General features: G+C 33.6%; 1 protein-coding gene across 1 annotated transcript; it reads right to left on the reverse strand.

Moving 5' to 3' along the window:
* Nucleotides 1-605: 605 nt before the first annotated feature.
* LOC126893248 (ras-like GTP-binding protein Rho1) lies at nucleotides 606-13,738 on the reverse strand. Its single transcript, XM_050663234.1, has 2 exons — nucleotides 13,300-13,738; nucleotides 606-983 (listed from the first exon to the last, which is right to left on the reverse strand). The coding sequence occupies exons 1-2, from the start codon at nucleotides 13,640-13,642 to the stop codon at nucleotides 748-750; spliced, it is 579 nt and encodes a 192-aa protein (XP_050519191.1). The 5' UTR covers nucleotides 13,643-13,738; the 3' UTR covers nucleotides 606-747.
* Nucleotides 13,739-19,116: the final 5,378 nt, after the last annotated feature.

Raw genomic sequence — 19,116 nt, forward strand, 5'->3', positions numbered from 1 at the left:
TAAAGAGTGTAAGCGCAAAATTTCGGACTAATGCTTTTTAAATGCATTCACTTTTTTAATCCTGAGAAAACTAATAAAATTTTTAAAAAGTTTAAACGCAGAAAGAAAGATTACATTATTACCGAGGGCTGAAAGTTACTTAGAATAAACAAAAAGTTTCTTTTGAATGGGATATTTGAAATTAAAAATCATACTAAACATTCTCTTTTTTTTCACCGCTGTAACTTATTAAATTAAACATTATAGAAGTTTTCAGGGTTCATATGTAATCTTTCATTCTGAGTCTAAATTTTTCAAAAATACTTACTAGTTTTCTCAGGATTCGAAAAAAATGAAGTTGAAAAGCATTGGCACGAAATTTTGCGCCTAGGCTCTCAATTTTTGTTCTATTTTATTCTATACCAATAAAGATCAAAAATATAAGTTTTTATAAACAGTGCATAAATACACTAACACATATACATACATGTACATACAATACGTTTTTGTTACACAAGTCGCATTTAGTAATTTTTTAAAGGGGGCCCCATTTCCTATTCTGCGGGGGGCCCCGACGGAGTTTGTTACGCCACTGGATAAGGCACTTAAAGAAGAAGAAGAAGAAGAAGAAGAAAAACGAGTGATTTTATTAACTAACTATAATTTTATTACATAGTTTAAATTGTAACATGTACTTTTAATTTAAATAATCTTATGTCATGACATTGCGTCAACAATTTGAGACCACACTGTTTTTATAACAACTACCTATAGAAATTTACAATGCTTTATTTTACTCTTAGTTTTGGTTTCAAGTGCAATGCGAGCCGCTTCTTCAAAAATTGGCCTAATTCCAAAAAGGTGTTTGGCTGAGCATTCCATATATTTAACTGCCTTAATCTTTTTAGCCATCCTTTCTCCTTCTTCTTGGCTAACTGGGTGCTGGTTTCTATCGGCTAAAGTTTTAATTGTTTCTGGATCAGTTCTGAGGTCTAATTTATTTGCTAAAACAAATAGAAAATTGTATTATATACACTAAGCATCAAAATTAACGCACCACCTTAAAAATGAGACATTTTTGATGGCTCGTATTTCCTAAACCTGCTGTCCGGTTTGAGTGATTTTTTTATAGTATATTATAGCTTTATTCTTCAAGAATATCGACGTAATAATATTATTGCTAAACAGATAAGTGTCATTGTATACCGGGTGTAACAATGATAGTGTGTTTTTTCCTCAAAGTTTGAAACACTCTGTGGAATATTCTAGCACATATAAAATATTGAAATTAAAACTAAACTGTAGCGTTAGGCTTTCTTAACACTTTGCTTTTTGATTTATTCGCTTCTGTGGGATAATAAAAAAGTTAGATATTTTAACAACTAGCCTTGTTATTCATCAATACAGGGTGTTTCTAAATAAGCGCGACAAACTTTAAGGGGTAATTCTGCATCAACAAATCCTGACCGTTTGCTTTATAATCATATGTCCGCAAATGCTTTGTTTCCGAGATACCGGATGTTGAATATTTTCTTACAAACTGACGATTTATTTATTGCTCTAAAACTGGTTGATATATGCAAATAAAATTTGGTAGGTATTAAGGGGTAGTTATTGCGCATTTTTTGACATACAATCAAGAGTTTTATATTTACCATTGGCGTGCATACGGGATGTAACTAAAATGTTTATACCCTATGCACGCCAATGGTGAATATAAAATTCTTAATTGTATGTCACAAAATGCTCAATAACTCCCCCTTAAAACCTACCAAATTTCATTTGCATATCTCAACCAGTTTTAGAGCAATAAATAAATCGTCAGTTTGTAAGAAAAAATTCAACATCCCGTATCTCGGAAACAAAGCATTTGCTGACACATGTTTATAAAGCAAACGGTAATTATTTTTTCATGCAGAATTACCCCTTAAAGTTTGTCGCACTTATTTAGAAACACCCTGTATTGATGAATAACATTGCTAGTTGTTAAAGTACCTAACTTTTTTATTATCCAACATAATCGAATGAATCAAAAAGCAAAATGTTAAGAAAGCCTAAGGCTACAGTTGAGTTTTAATTTCAATATTTTATATAGGTACCTACGCTAAAATATTCCACAGGGTGTTCCAAACTTTGAGGAAAAAACACTATCATTGTTACAACCGGTATACAATGATAGTATATATATATATATATATATATATATATATATATATATATATATATATATATATATATATATAAAAATAAATAAGCAAAATCATTGGCTAATACTCGTAAAGTAAATGTGAATTTAGTTGGAAATATATAAAATGATGAAGGGTCATCATTCCATACATTTCTGTGCAACTATATACACCGGTGTTTCGGCCTATTTGGGCTTCGTCAGTATAGTGTAGCAAGTTAAAAAAGTTGTTTGTTAACTTGTAAAAGGATTACTACAGGAGCCAGGTTACCAATTTTGGTCAGTTTGTTAGAAGACCCGCAGTCGCAAGGCTACAACTAACATTGCCAAGGAGGTAAAGCTACCTGAGGAAATGAAAAGCCATAACATTATTAAATAAAATGATGTTGGATAATCGAGTACAAATATAAAAATAAATAAGCAAAATCATTGGCTAATACTCGTAAAGTAAATGTGAATTTAGTTGGAAATATATAAAATGATGAAGGGTCATCATTCCATACATTTCTGTGCAACTATATACACCGGTGTTTCGGCCTATTTGGGCTTCGTCAGTATAGTATAGCAAGTTAAAAAAGTTGTTTGTTAACTTGTAAAAGGATTACTACAGGAGCCAGGTTACCAATTTTGGTCAGGTTGTTAGAAGATGTATTTAAAAATATTTAAAGATGTACCTTGGCAATGTTAGTTGTAGCCTTGCGACTGCGGGTCTTCTAACAACCTGACCAAAATTGGTAACCTGGCTCCTGTAGTAATCCTTTTACAAGTTAACAAACAACTTTTTTAACTTGCTACACTATACTGACGAAGCCCAAATAGGCCGAAACACCGGTGTATATAGTTGCACAGAAATGTATGGAATGATGACCCTTCATCATTTTATATATTTCCAACTAAATTCACATTTACTTTACGAGTATTAGCCAATGATTTTGCTTATTTATTTTTATATTTGTACTCGATTATCCAACATCATTTTATATAGATATACAAACAACTTTTTCAACTTGCTACACTATACTGACGAAGCCCAAATAGGCCGAAACACCGGTGTATATAGTTGCACAGAAATGTATGGAATGATGACCCTTCATCATTTTATATATTTCCAACTAAATTCACATTCACTTTACGAGTATTAGCCAATGATTTTGCTTATTTATATATATATATATATATATATATATATATATATATATATATATATATATATATATATATATATATATATATATATATATATATATATATATATATATATATGAGTTAGCTAGAAGCAACCTACCTTGCTCGTTTCGGTACGAAACCGATCTGTGCTTCCATTTTGAAGCCACTAGATGTCACCTCGTATTTATTTAAAAATACCTACGGCGTCAAACAAGCAGGAAATAATCGCAACTTTCTACTTTTCAAAAGTATGAAAATAATATGCAAAATAATATACGGGAAATAAATATTCTCACCATCGTCTGTGCTGCCATCTTGAGAACGTTTTCGCTGTCTACACCTCATCAGTCAAGCTCTCAGAACAGACGAAGATGTAGAATATTCCCTCCGTATACCCGCGGCCGTAAGACAGCCATGCAGTCCTTATGGGACTAGTTTTCATCGTTTCAAGGTACCCCCACCGAAGTCACGCCAGAGCGAATACCGTATACTGGTTCACTAAGTTGCAAAAAACTACTTACAACTCCCGGAACGAACCATGGCCGGTGACAAACGCTGTCGTCGGTCGTACACCCACCTAAACCAGCCAGCTCCGGGAGATGTACAAAGGGAAGAGGAAACGGGCGCCTAAAATTACTTGCCCCGGGCGCTCGAAAGCCTTGGCGCGGTCCTGTATGTTGCATATAGATGAGTTAACATAAATTCCGAGTCGAATGAGTCTTGAGCGAGTATAGCCTGTTCATCGGCGAAATGAATATTAAAGAGACAGTCGTTTCCAATGTAAATGCCCATACGTCCACAGCTTCTCTTCCATTTCTTTGAAAAAATTTCAAGATATAAATAAACAGTAGTGTGGAGAGGCTGCATCCTTGCTTTAACCCCTTAGTAATGTGAATTACATCTGAGTTGTTATTAACTCTTGTTTGTAAATATCTCTTACTATAGCGGATCTACGGAGCTTTATCACACTAATCAATTACCCTGTATGTGTTGGACATTTCGCCATCAGTGTTTCCTAATCGGCTTTGCAATGATGTATTATTCGAATATTTTTTATTTCTATAGGGTTAACCAAAATTATGTAGGTAGGTACTTACAATGTAAATGTATGCAATAAATTCGTTATTTCAGAAACAGACGACTTAAAAAAATCATAAAACACGTCAATTTTAATGTTGGAATTACCAACACTTGTTATGTGTTAGATATTGTGTCATCAGTGTTGGTATAAGGGTAAGAACAGAACAAGTGGGTCGCGGTGGAGGTGGAGGTCGCGGTTGATGTCGATATGCATGTAAAACAAACACATTGTAGTGAATGGAAGAGAACAGAGCAGGTAAGTCGCGGTGAAGCTTTAGCGCGATGCCATCCAGGAGGTTTACATCGATGCTTTTGAAAATAAAATGAGTTTGTTTTACATGGATGTCTACTGCGCGGCCTACAAGGATGCTTCCCTGTGATTGGTCCGTTCGAAGCCAAGTTGTCATTACCTGCGCTATCTGAGTTGATACTTTTTATATAATCCCTTTTTTGTATTTAGTTTATTTTTGAATTTCTAAAGTAATTAAATTCAGTAAATTTTTGAAATATGAAGGAGGATCTGATTATTTACAGCTGACTTTTGATCACTATCATCACTTGACTTACACAACATCGCAAAAGCACAGTCTTTTTGTCATTCAAATTTCATTAAACTGCTTCACTTGATAGTGGTTCTAGCTCGACTGACAGCGCAGGTGACCTCCTTGCTATGTGCTGTCGACATCGACCGCGACTTAACTAGTAGCATCCACCGCGACCTACACCTCCACCTCGACCCACTTGTTCTGTTCTTACCCTTAGTTATACAGGGTGGTTCATCTTATTCGCCTCGGTGTCTGTACGGAAAACCACTTAATATTTAAAAAAAAATTCTTAACAGAAATATACAGGGCCATTAATACTACAATCTAAGAATATAGTGAATTATACAGGGTGCTCCAAAAAAGACTGGCATATCAAAGTTATATTTTTTATGGAATGCCCTATATCTGATAACATTATTGAATTGATCTTAAAAAATAAGCTATACTTTCATAAGGGTTCCCTATACCTAAATACAGGGTATTTTGATTTATTTCGATTTTTATAAATCTTTTCTTGGATCTTAATAATTGACTACATATTTACAATACTTAAGCAGATGCTTATTGCAACAAAGTTTCTTACAAGGTGGTCAAAACATAAGATTTTTCGATTAACAAATTCAAGCTGTAATAACTTATTTATTTTAAATGGAAAACCCTGTATATTACTAGTCTATCGCGTAGACAATACACTTAGCTTTCAATTTGTATTAGGGTTTCCTATACCTATCTTTTTACAGGGTGGTCAAAATATTAGATTGTTCTATTAACAAATTCAAGCTGTAATAACTTACTTATTTTAAATGGAACACCCTGTATCTTACTAGTCTGTCGCGTAGAAAATTTATTTAGCTTTCAATTCTTATTAGGATTTCCTATATCTATCTCCCTTCATTTGTTAAATATGTAAAGATTTCCTAATTTGTAAGCTTTAAATATTAGAATTAAGTAAATATGTCATGGTTATGTACAACACATCACCAACACCGGCAATATACTTAAATATCTTAGACAAGATACTGTCATTAATAAAATTTTCATTGTTATCATGTAATCACACAGAGTGTTGTATTATTTTAGTTGATTTTGGCCTACATGTGACATTGAATAATATGTTTACATTAAACTGCATACCATATATGCCAACGTGAGTACTGGAGAAATATGAAAATATTGAAGTTATCTTTGTAATGTCATTTTCATCGTTTGTATAACAAATTTTATCAAAAATGGTAAATAAATGTTACCTAATTATCATAATACTTAACGTCAAATTGTGAGGTTCAAAAAAGTCAGATTAAGGCACTAGTTGTCGCGTCAGTCATGTACAGAGCGAAAACCTACAAACTATTTGTTTCATCATCATTCTCTTTGCCTTTATTACTACGCGGGATCGGCTTCCCTAATTACATTTCTCCATAAGTTTCTATCTTGGATCATATCGGTATTAATCCCCTTTACCGACATGTCCTGCCTAAGCGTCTTGCCCCAGGTCTTCCCCTCCTACTCCTCCGTTCCTCCTTTCAGGAACCTGCAATTCAAGAATTATTCGTATTGGGTGATTAGCGTCTCGACGTTGAACATGACCAAACCATCTCAACCTATGCTCTCTCATTTTGGCATCAATTGGTGCCACACCTAGACTTATCAGTATACCGGGTGTCCACTTATATTTTCCCCCATTTTAACTGCCTATAACTTCTAAACGGCTCAAGATAGAAATATGCGGTTTTCGCTGAAATGTTTTATTTTAGTAAAAGTTTTGTCTGAATGAATTGAATTTTTTATATCGCTTTCAAATACGAAAAAAGAATGGCGGATTTTTGAAAAAAACGTTGTTGACTTTTTTTTAATGGAACACCCAGTATATTTTTTTGGAAATTGAAAGAAAGGTCATTCACCTATCCAGCGATATAAAGTTTTTCAAAATCGTTTGTCAAATCACTGAGTAATTAATTTTTAAAATGAGGGGTGCAACGTGGATATCACATACCTAAATAACATAACTGAGCAAAATGATATTATGTTATGTGATTTCCACATCGCATTTCTCATTTTAAAAATTAATTGCTCAGTCATTTGGCAACCGATTTTAAAAATTTTTATATCGCTGGATAGGTAAATGACCGTTTTTTCAAGATACAAAAAATATACTGGGTGTTTTAATAAAAAAAGTCAACGTTTTTTTTTAAAATCCGCCATTTTTTATTTAAAATCAAAATAAAAAATGACCACTTACCTAAAAACTTGAAAAAACGGTCATTTATCTATCCAGCGATATAAAAAATTTTAAAATCGGTTGTCAAATGACTGAGAAATTAATTTTTAAAATGAGAGATGCAATGTGGAAATCACGTAACTTGGTTAGTTATGTTATTTAGGTATGTGATATCCACGTTGCACCTCTCATTTAAAAATTAATTACTCAGTGATTTGACAACCGACTTTGAAAAACTTTATATCGCTAGATAGGTGAATGACCTTTCTTTAAATTTACAAAAGAATATACTGGGTGTTCCATTAAAAAAAAGTCAACAACGTTTTTTTCAAAAATCAGCCATATTTTATTTCGTATTTGAAAGCGATATAAAAAATGCAATCCATTCAGACAAAACTTTTACTAAAATAAAACATTTCAGTGAAAACCGCATATTTTTATCTTGAGCCGTTTAGAAGTTATAGACAGTTAAAGTGGGGGAAAATATAAGTGGACACCCGGTATTAGACACACCCCTAATATACTCATTCCTAATCTTATCTTTCCTTGTCTCTCCAGTCATCCATCTAAGCATTCTCATTTTCGCCCCATGCATTCGTTGTTTTTCTTTCTTTTTAACTGCTCAACATTCAGTTTCGTACATCGTAGCTGGCCTTATAGCTGTTTTGTAGAATTTTCCCTTTAGCTTCATTGGAATTTTTTTGTCACGCAACAAACCACTCACTTCATTCCATTTCATCCATCCAACACTAATTCTACTGCATGCATCTCCATCTATTTACCCATTACTCTGTAATACCGATCCTAGGTAGTTAAAACTATTACTTTTCACAATCATGTCCAAATACTCTGTTTTTGTCCTACTAAGTTTTAAACCTTTTTCCTCAAAAGCTTCTCTCTTGTCTCCACTGTTCCAGTTTTTGTTCAAAGTCACATTAACTATTTCATACTAACACTACATCAACAGCACACATTAAGCACCAGGGAGTGTTACCCCGTAATGTTTGTAGCTTCGCTGTTATCTAATCCAAAACTAACGAGAATAAATAAGGACTAAGCATTGAGCCTTCGTGCAATCCTACTTTCACATGAAATTTATCAGTCTCTCCCACACCTGTCCTAACACTAGTCGTTACTCCCTCATACATATCTCTCACAATCTTTACATATTTACCAGGAGCTCCTTTCTTATTGAGTGCCCACCACAGAATCTCCCGAGGAATTTTATCATCATATGCTTTCTCAAGATTAATGAATACCATATTATGGTTATTACTTATATCTTATTACGAGCGATTTTTTCTTTATTCCTGTATTTTTCCATCGGCTACCTTATAATGAAAATTGCATCTTTTGTTCGGCACGTATCCGTCTATCAATTACTCTCTCCCCTATTTTCATGGTGTGACTAAGTAGTTTTATGGCCCTGTAGTTTGTACATTGTTGTATCTCCCATGTTATTAACAGGTTTATATACAGGATATAATGCTTCTCCATTCGTCTGGCATTTGTCCAAATTCCATAATTCTATTAAATAAACCTGTTAGCCACCTTGTTCCTGTCTCTTCACACTTCCCCAGAAATATCATCTTGTCCAACTGATTTTCCTTTCTCTATTTTTGAAGTGCTTGAACCACTTCTTCGTTATTTATAAAAAAACGATCACACTATCAGAGAACTATATATATATATATATATATATATATATATATATATATATATATATTATATCAAACAAATGAAATAGAGAATGTGGAAAAATCCCCTTACGAATAATTCACACATCCACCATTTCAGGTTGGGAAAAATTTCTTGAATAGAATCAAAGATCCAAACACCTGTTCTTAGAAACGTGTTTCGCCCTCTTCAACCTCTCTGGGCTTATCAATAAGATGAGAGGTTGAATATCTTTAGACACATTCCATCAAATATATATATATATATATATATATATATATATATATATATATATATATATAATAGTTCAGTTTAATGAGATAAATAAGGTTTCGTATACTTATGGGATCAAAGTCGCACTAACTGCTATTTTTATATTTACCTACGATTGGTAAATTTTCAATTTTACAAGATAATAAAATATTACTAATATTTATGGTAATTTCGATATTGTCAAAAAAATTTTTTTTCGCCACCTGTCGGCGCCTTTTCGAATACGGCGCCGGGGGCACTGCCCCTCTTCGCCCTTATGGACGGCGAAGCCCTGGCAACATACAATAAATGGGGTTTAAACGTTAATGTCACAAAAACAAAATATCTGGTCGTGAACTCCGATGCTAACTTTGAAATCTTGATAAAAGACAATACTACTGTAAAACAGGTGTATGAGTTTCAATATTAGGAGCTATAGTAACTATAGAAGGTCTGGGAAAAACAGAAATTCGAAGAAGACTAGAGCAAAGCAGAAAAGTAATAGGATGCTTAAATTCCATTTGGTGGAAAAAACTATCACAAAAGAAACAAAAATTCGAATAGGAAAGGCCTTCGTGGAGTCAGTTTTGATGTATGGGAGTGAAGTATGGACGTTAATGCACGCCCAAGACACTGCAGTGGGCAGAATAGAGCGGAAGAGCTTGAGTGCCTTGGTCAGTTGCTTCGGATGGATGAGCAGCGTTGTCCAAAACAATTATTAAAGTGAAAACCTCAGGTAAGAGAAAGAGGGGAAGACCAAGGCTATCCTGGAATGAAAATGTAAGAAAAGCCGTGGACCTTTGAGATTTGGAGGAAGAGGACGTTCAGGATAGGAATGGATGGGGAAACCCCATATATATAATCATTTTTTTTATTTATGTATTTTAGAGAAGCAAACGCGGACACAGACCATTTTCTAGTAATAGAAGAAATTAAAATGAAGATAATTAAAACAGAGAGAACAAGACAAAACAAAAGAAGATGAAATGTGGAGAAGTTAAAAGTACAGGAACTAAGAGAACAATATGAGACAACCCTAAAGAAAAATCAGGAAAACCCTAAAAAAAAGCAAATAACACAGAGGAAATATGGAAAAATATAAAGGAATCCATTCTGAATTCAGCTGAAGAGGGAAATAAAAAAAAGGAAAGAGTGGTTTGATGCAGAATACGAAATCAAAATCAAATGATAAATAGATATCAACTAAAGAAGAACATAATCGAAACGAATACAAAGAAAAAAAGAAAGTATCAGATAAATGTTGCAATAATAAAAAAAACTGGGGATGGAAGAGCTGTTAAAGGACCTAGAAAATAATAGTAACGACAGCGCCAAACTATTTGGATACCTAAAAGCTCAACAAAGGAAAGGCAAACCAGTAGTTAAAGTTGACAATAGATCATGGGAAACACACTTCACAGAACTATATAGACGCAAAGAAAGCCCGGAAGGGGAAGTAGGCGCAATTGAAGACATGAGAGATAATGAAATAGGGATACCAACATATATGATGAATATTTAGACATCATTCAAAAAATGAAACAGAAAAGAACACCTGGCCCAGATGAAATTTCCAACGAGCCAATTAAAAACGAAGGGGAAAAGTTATTAACAAACGTCTATAAACTAATAGTTAGAATATGGGAAGCAGAAGAAATGCCCGAGGGTTGGAAAGAAGGCAGAATTATACCTATATTTAACAAAGGAGAAGTAACAAACTATAACAAATATAGAGGAATATCTCTACTGGCTACAACATATAAAATTTTAACAGCTTTCATCAATATACTATAGCACTATATTTAACAAAGGAGAAGTAACAAACTATAACAAATATAGAGGAATATCTCTACTGGCTACAACATATAAAATTTTAATAGCTCTCATCAGACAACAATTTACTCAATACAAAAAAAATTGTGGACTACGAGAAAGGATTCAGAGAAGGCAGATCCACTAAAGATGCGATCCATATAATTACAAAAACAATCCAAAAATGCCAAGAATATAGAAGCCTACATCCTCTTCGTAGACTTCAGACAAGCCTTTGACTGTATTGGAAGAAATAAATTAATTATTCATTGAAATGAAAAATCAAGATATACCAGCAAAGTTAATCCTTCAGATCAACAAACGTGACTATGGATGGATCTCGAGCTAAAGTAACCACAGAGGAAGGTATCACAAAATAAATTGGAATAGAAACAGGAGTGCGACAAGGCGATTCCCTGTCAACTACATTATTCAACATAGCAGTAGAAGGAACAGTCAAAGCAAGCAAAATTAAAGGAAATAAAGAGCCTATAGCATAGCCCACTCCTCAACAGAAAGAAATAGTTGCATATGAAGATGATATAGTTCTTATGGGAAGAGACAAGGAAATATTAAAAGAAGCAGTAACAATCCTGGCAAAGAAAGCACGGAAAAGAGGTCTACAAATTAATGAAAGAAAAACAAAATATCTACTCTGCTCTAGAAGTGAAGATAACGAGAGAAATCAAAATAGATAACTACACTTTCGAAAGAGTTGAACAATTTAAATATTTGGGAGTAATAGTGAATGGCCAAAATAAGAGAAGTGAAGTAGTGACGGAGCCAATACTAGCAGGCAACAAAACAAACTGGAGATATCATAGGCTAATGAAGGACAAGAACTTATCCAAAAATACAAAACTGAAAATATACAGAGTCGCAATCAGACCAGTAGTTACGTATGCAGCTGAGACAATGTCATCATCATCATCATCATCAGTAGCTCGACAACCCTTTTTGGGTCCTGGCTTGTTCTAGGATTTTCCGCCATTCTATTCTGCTCGTTGCTTTGTTCTTCCAGTGGGTAATCTCAAGTGTTTTCAGATCTTGTTCCACTTGTTACATGTATATAAGTTTGGGTCTTCCCTTTGACCTTCTCCCTATACTGGTACTTGCCTCATTATATGTTTTGGTGTTTCGGTCTCCAACATCCGTTTAACATGGCCCATTCAGCGCAGACGGCCGATTTTTATGGATGTTATGACGTCGGGTTCGTTGTATGCTGCGTATAGTTCAAAATTATATCTTCTGCGCCATATGTCATTTTCTTTCACCCCCTTATATGCGTCTGAGGATTTTTGGTTCAAACGTACCTAATAAGTTCTCATCGCTTTTCGACAGTGTCCATGTCTCTGATCTATATATAAGGACCGGTTTTATCAGGGTTTTGTATATTTTGCATTTGGTTTTTGTCGTGATGTTGTTAGATCTTAGATGTTTAATTAGTCCATTATATGTTTTATTAGCAATTTGTATTCTTCTCTTAACTTTTTCACTGACATTGTTATCTGCGGTAACTAGTGAACCTAGATATGTAAATTTTTTTACGCTTTCGATGTTATAGTCTCCTATTGTCAGATTCTGTAGGTTTCTTTGGCCTGTCGATTTGCTGGCCTTCATGTATTTGGTTTTTATTTCATTAATGTTTAGACCACTGTTTTGTGCCGCTCTTTCTATCGCATTAAATGCTTCTACCATTTCTCTTTTGCTTCTAGCTATGATATCAACATCATCTACAAATGCCAATATTTGTACACTTTTTGTTATTATTGTTCCTCTGGTGTTGACTTTTGACTCTCTAATTATTTTCTCTAATGTGATGTTGAATAGAATACAGGATAGGCTGAGACAATGTGCCTCACGGAAAAAGAAGAAGAAAAATTGAGAATATTCGAAAAGAAAATCCTCAGACGGATTATGGGCTCGATAAGAATGGACAACGGAGAAATGAGAACAAGACTGAACCATGAAGTAAGAGACATAATGAAGGGAGAAGATATATAGTTAGATTTATTAAAGCGAAGAGACTGAGATGGCTGGGACACATAGAAAGAAGGAAAAACGACCTACTGATTAAGAAGATCACCAGATGGAAACCAGAAACTGAAAGACCAAGGGGAAGACCCAGAGAGAGATGGGAGGTCCAGGTCATGAGAGATATCAAAATTCTGGAAGTGAGAAACTGGAGGGAACTATGCACATATCGAAATGAGTGGAAGAAAATTGTAACGAAAGCCAAGTCATACAACAAACTTTGATAACACACAAGAGCGGCAAACATTACATTCGGAATGAAAAGCCCTGATGATGATGATTGTATTTTATAAAAATGCCCTAGGGCTTAACGGCTTGTGCGTATAAATAAATAAAATTTGAGTACTTACCTATAAGTATGTACGGTACGTACGGTAAAAAGTGTTTAACTTCTGGATACCACTTGTCCTTAACGTTGGATAAGGAATCTGGAAAGTCTACTGCGAAACAAATGAGCACTACACTTGTCCTCGAATAGGATAATGGTCTAAGCCTATCATAGTCTTCTTCTCCCGCTGTGTCCCACAAAGCTAGCGTAACTGTTTGATCGTCCACCTCGATATCTTTTGAATATGCGTCAAAAACCGTGGGCACATGACGTTCGGGAAAGGCATTAAAACTAAAAGTCGTCAAAAGAGATGTTTTTCCACACGCACCATCACCTATTGTCACAATTTTTTTTATTTTACTCATTTTTATCCTCAATCACATGCAAATATTTCTAACTATTTTACATAGGTATATACACCTTCTTTTCAGTAACTTCTGATTACCTATCTGTTATCTTATCTTTTTTCTTATAATATCAAAAGGTGTAGGCACTATTGTTTACTTACGAATAGAAGTTAACCTTGTTGTGTTAGTTTTTGTTGGAATCTTTATGTACAGACGGGCTTAATTTAATTTCTGAAATTCTAAGAAAAAATTGTTTTATTTAAGAACACTTGGTTTTTACTATTTTAATATACTTACTTATTTTAAAAAATGTTTATTTATTTATACTTTTAAAACAGCAAATGCTTAATAAATTTCCGCAAATCTCATTTTCTGTATATTTAATGTACCGGGTGTCCCCATAATAATGGATCTCGGCCATATATCAGGAACCGTTTATAGTACAGCTTTGTGAAAAAAAATATAACAAAAGTTGCTTCGAGAAAAGCCTATGAAAATTATTTTTATAATTACTGTAAGTCCGCCGGTAGAGGGCGTAATTGAATATCAAAAATTAAAAAATCAAAATTTTACAAAATTTGCCTAATGAAAGGGCACGGAAAATCCGATCATCGTATTCTTAATAAAATTCTGCGCATATTTGATTTGACAAGTTTAAGTCCACCTTTGCAAATAATAGGTGGGGGTTAGTGGGATCCTTGTTATGAAAAAAATGGCTGTAAGTTCAGTTCTGTCAAATCGATTTTTGCAAGCGGTCTTGTTGAAAATAGCTCTTTTTCGTCAATGTAAGAGTTATAATTTCGAAATAGCCTAATAAGTAATAATATGCTATAATTATTTTCAGAAATCTAGTTTTCTTTAGAAAATATTAAATACAAGTATGCATTTTTAATCGTGTATTACAAAATTAGACCAAATTAGAAACAGAATAGCGAAAACCGCATGTCGATACCTCTTTTTCTATCTCGAGATATCTTAAGAAACGTGTAAATTTTAAACATATCTGTTACTGTCACCGGCAAATAAAGTTAAGGCAATCAAAGTGGAAACAAGTAGTGTGCTCTGGAAAAAATATTAGAGCGTGACACTTGCGGAGTGCCGACAGAAGTGAATACTTCTTATGCATTCGATTATATTCGATTCGATTCAATTCGATTCCATTCGATTAGATGTAGCAATTTTGCTTGTTTTTTTCTGATGTAGAATCTTCGGCCCTGTTTCGATCTCTCTGCGTAATTCTCATGTAATTCCTCTTTTAGTATTCTCATCTTTACTGTGCTTTTAATACCCCGTTATTTTGTTGTGATTGTATCGGGTCTTGTTTTTGATGCATACTTCGTTATGGTCTTTTTAGATTTTACAAACTAGTGATTTCATCTCAGTATTAATATGCCCGTTTTGCCATAAGTATAGTGATATTAAGGCACCCTGTCGGATTACTTGCTTTTTGTACCTTCTGCAAGTCTCCATAGCTTGGCAATTCTTTCTGCTTCCGCTTTATCAAGCTAATTTTTGTAGGACGTCCTTTTACTTATTTTGTCCGAAGCCTTTCTACCTTTAGGTGTAAGGCTGGTGGAGTTGAGTTTGGCATTGTAGTCTCCATGCTTTCCGACCTTGTGTTAGGTTTCTTGCACTTTCCAATGTCAATCCTTTGTTCTCGACTTCTTTTCTGACTTCATCTATCCACATAACTCTAAGTCTTCCTCGTTTGTTTTTCCCCTGCGCTCTAGTTTCGAACACTCGTTTTGTTAGTTTCTCATTCGACATTCTACACACGTGCCCGAACCATCAAGTTCTCTCTCTACTATTTTTTTATTTGATTGCTTCTAGTTTTAGGTTTTGTCTGCCCTCTTTCTGTTTGATATTTTCATCAGAAACCTCATTTCCATTGCATTGACTCTGGATTTTTGTCTGTCCCTCAATGTCCATTCTCGCTGCTATACATGATTGTTGGTCTAACTACTGATCTAACGACTGCCGTTTTTACCTTCGTCGGTATCTTTTTTCCCCAAAAACGTTGTTTTCTTAGTGTTAAATAAGCTTCCTGTTCGTCCCATTCTCTCGTTTATTTCCATGTCTTGTTTACAGTTTGATTCAATTATAACTCCTAGGTATTTAAAATATTCCACTTGCTCTAGTTATTTCCCGTCTAATTCTACTACGCGTATCTTCCTCGTATTTAAAATTATCATTGTTTTTGTTTTCTCTGTATTAATTTTCATATTTATATTTGATAGTTCTTCTTCTAGGATTTCAAGATTGTTGTGTAAGTCTTCTCTGTTTTCTGCTATCAATTCCATGTCATCTGCAAATAGTAGCTCCGATGGTCGAGTCTGTTTCATTTGCCAGTATCCTAATTTCAGTTTTCGCATTCTTCTCTTGACTTTCTTTATTGCTTCATCCAGTATCACTGAGAATAGGAGTGGGCTCAACACGCATCCCTGTTTGACGTCTTAACTTGTAGTTAAATCTCTGGATTCCTCGTTATTGGTTCTTACTATATTTGTATTGTACTACATATCCTTTACTTGTATTATGGGCCTGTCGCCTCCACTTTCTTTTAGTGTCTTCCATACATCCTTCCTCAACAAAGAGGTTCTGAGAAAATAAAGAAGTGGAAATCTTAAATACCATCAAAACAAAAAAATTGGAATATCTCGAACATAATACAAGTGGAGAGAGATACAGCTTGCTCCAATTGATTATGCTGGGAAAGATTCTAGGAAAAAGAAGCATAGGGAGACGCAGAATATCGTGGCTGCGCAACCTGAGAGAATGGTACTGATGTACATCAAATGAACTTTACAGAGCAGCTGTGTCTAAAATTCGAAAAGCTATGATGATTGCCACACTCTGTCGTGGAGATGGTACTTAAAGAAGAAGATACATCCTGTCTTCGGATTCTGTCAAATGCCTTTTCCGGTCGATGAAGCATATATGTATTATTCTTATTAATTACCTTCTCACTACTTGTCTTATTGTGGATATTAGCTCTTGCGTGCTTCTGTCCTTCCCGAATCCACATCATTTTTTCTAGATGTCCTAGCTACCTTATTTCCTGAACTTTTGCCGTTTTAGTTTGTAATTTTTCTTCTTTTTTTTTTCATTCATGAAGAGAGACAGTTTTAAATTTGATTTTATTTATTTCTTTTTTCCAGGCCGTTTCCTCGTTCACATCCAGGCTGAATTATTCGAAATTAAAAAAAAAATGACAAAACTGGTACAAAGTAAATTATTAAATAAGTAAAATAATATTTATAAAAAACATCGTCTTTATTTAAAATACTGTGATGTGTATTACTTAATTTGTTTTATAAATAACTTGATGATTTTGATCTTGTATTTTTTACTCGTATTCTATGTAAGTTGTATTTTTGTAAGTTATATTAGGGGATATTATTAGCATAATATGAATAAAAATAATTAATAATAATTTTTTTTATTGTAACAAATTGAAAACTTTGTCTAATTTGATATTTTTAGATATTAATCTGTTACGAACATGGGTTTTCCCTATCTCAACGGTATATGACTATGGTCGCTAATATTTCTCTTCTAGCTATATTGCATCCAGAATATAACATAGGTCTTCTTAGGCTTTCCATATGTTTCTGTCTTGAAGTTTTTGTTCATCATCATTAACATCTTTCTTTGTGAATATCTGCTCTAAGATTCGCCGCTGTTCTGTTCCGTTTCTGGCGACCAGATCATGGCTATCTTCTGATTCTGATTTTTAATATCCGTAGGTCTGTCTCAACTCCATCTAACCACACATTCGCAGTCGGCTTCTGCTTCCTACAGGTGTTCTTGTAGTTAGCTTTTTAGAAATTGTGTTTGTTGTCTAGCATTTGTAATGTGTCCATTCCATCTAAATCGCTGTGTTTTAATGAACGTTAAGACGTCTAGTTCATTGCTTTACTTCTTACTTTGCTCCATAAGAAATATTTCTTGTTTTTCTTCAGATGTTTTCACTCATCTTTCGGTGTCTCAGCGTGTTTAATGTAATTGATCTTACAATTCTCATCTTTGCCGTTTCTAATACCTAGTTTTTGTATTGTGATTGTATCGGATCTTATTTCTGATGTATACTTCGTTATAGTCCTTATTCCCACCATTAAAAAAAAAAAAAGAATGTGTGTGTACTTTGTACGCACGTAAGAAGTTATACTTCTATTATATGATTTAAATGAAATTAATATACTTTTTATTTATATTTTGTTTAAATATTAAACTAATTTATACTTACTACTTCTCAAACATTTTTATTAGAACAGTGCCAAAAATTAAAATAATAAAAGAATAAAACACACACAAACACATTAAACAAGCCACAAATGATGTCTGAACATTAATTGTCGAAATTTTTTTTAACTAAATACGTATTTTCTGAAAATACAATTATATAATAAATATACTTACAATCATAAAATGCATTAAAAAAAAACAAAAAAAAAAAGTTTCTATTGGGACTCGAACCAGCGCTGATAAGCGCGGTTGGTATTGGAATTCATTCGCCTTCAACGCTTAGCCACGGACACTATGTGTCATTATTTACGAAGATCGACTAACTAAACGGATTAAACTTGTGATATTTCGATATTTTGAAAATTGATCAAATTATTTTAATTTTGAATTGAAATGATTTAGAATTGAAAAAATACAACAAAACAAAACATAGAGTAAGAAAACAATATATTAGGTGAATATTGATAGAAATTTTGATGGTAATCAAATTATATAAATAAAAGTATTACATACATTTTGGCAGATCAAATAGGTAGGTTTATACCCATGATACATTAACAATTATTACGTATCTGTTGCTTTTAAAAACCATTTAAAAGTCACTACCATATTATAAACTTTTTTGTTTCTGTCCTCACAACAATAAAACTAATATATTATACATTTGTTTACCTTTACCTTTACCTCCAAACCACAGCTGTCCTACAGCTGCCATATCGGATAATTTTTGACATGTCATTTGAACATCCAATCAGAACAAAGTTATAATGCGCATGCGCCGGGCTGATAGGTTTTAACATATAAAAATTCACCCTCTATCGCCGGTAAAGAAGTATAACTTCAAAAATTAGTACCTCCCTCATGAGGTATTTGGTATCTGTACGCATTTTGCCTTTCTGAGTTAGCTGGATCATCTACCAGAACAACACAATAAAAGTAAAAGTAGAAGATGAACTAACTGACCCAGTTGAAGCTGGCAATGGGATAAGACAGGGGGATTCTTTTATTGTTCAACCTGATCATGGATGAAATAACAAAAAAAAAAGAAATAACAAAGGATACCAAATGGAAGAAAAACAACTTAAAATAATCTGCTATGCAGACTATGTAATACTAATCTCTCAAAGTGAAGATGAATTACAACGTAAGTATGCTGTACCAATTTAACATAATCGCCAGAAAATTTAACATGTTAATTTCCCAAAAAAAGACAAAATGCATGGTTATAACAGCAAATCCAATAAGAT

Source organism: Diabrotica virgifera, chromosome 10 (assembly GCF_917563875.1).
Source record: "Diabrotica virgifera virgifera chromosome 10, PGI_DIABVI_V3a".
Taxonomy (NCBI): domain Eukaryota; kingdom Metazoa; phylum Arthropoda; class Insecta; order Coleoptera; family Chrysomelidae; genus Diabrotica; species Diabrotica virgifera.

Coding starts and splice junctions, on each gene's coding strand:
- LOC126893248 (XM_050663234.1), bottom strand. CDS start 13,642: ATGAGTAAAATAAAAAAAATTGTGACAATAGGTGATGGTGCGTGTGGA. Junction 984..13,299: donor CGTACCGTACATACTTATAG/GTAAGTACTCAA, acceptor TATTTGTTTTAG/CAAATAAATTAGACCTCAGA.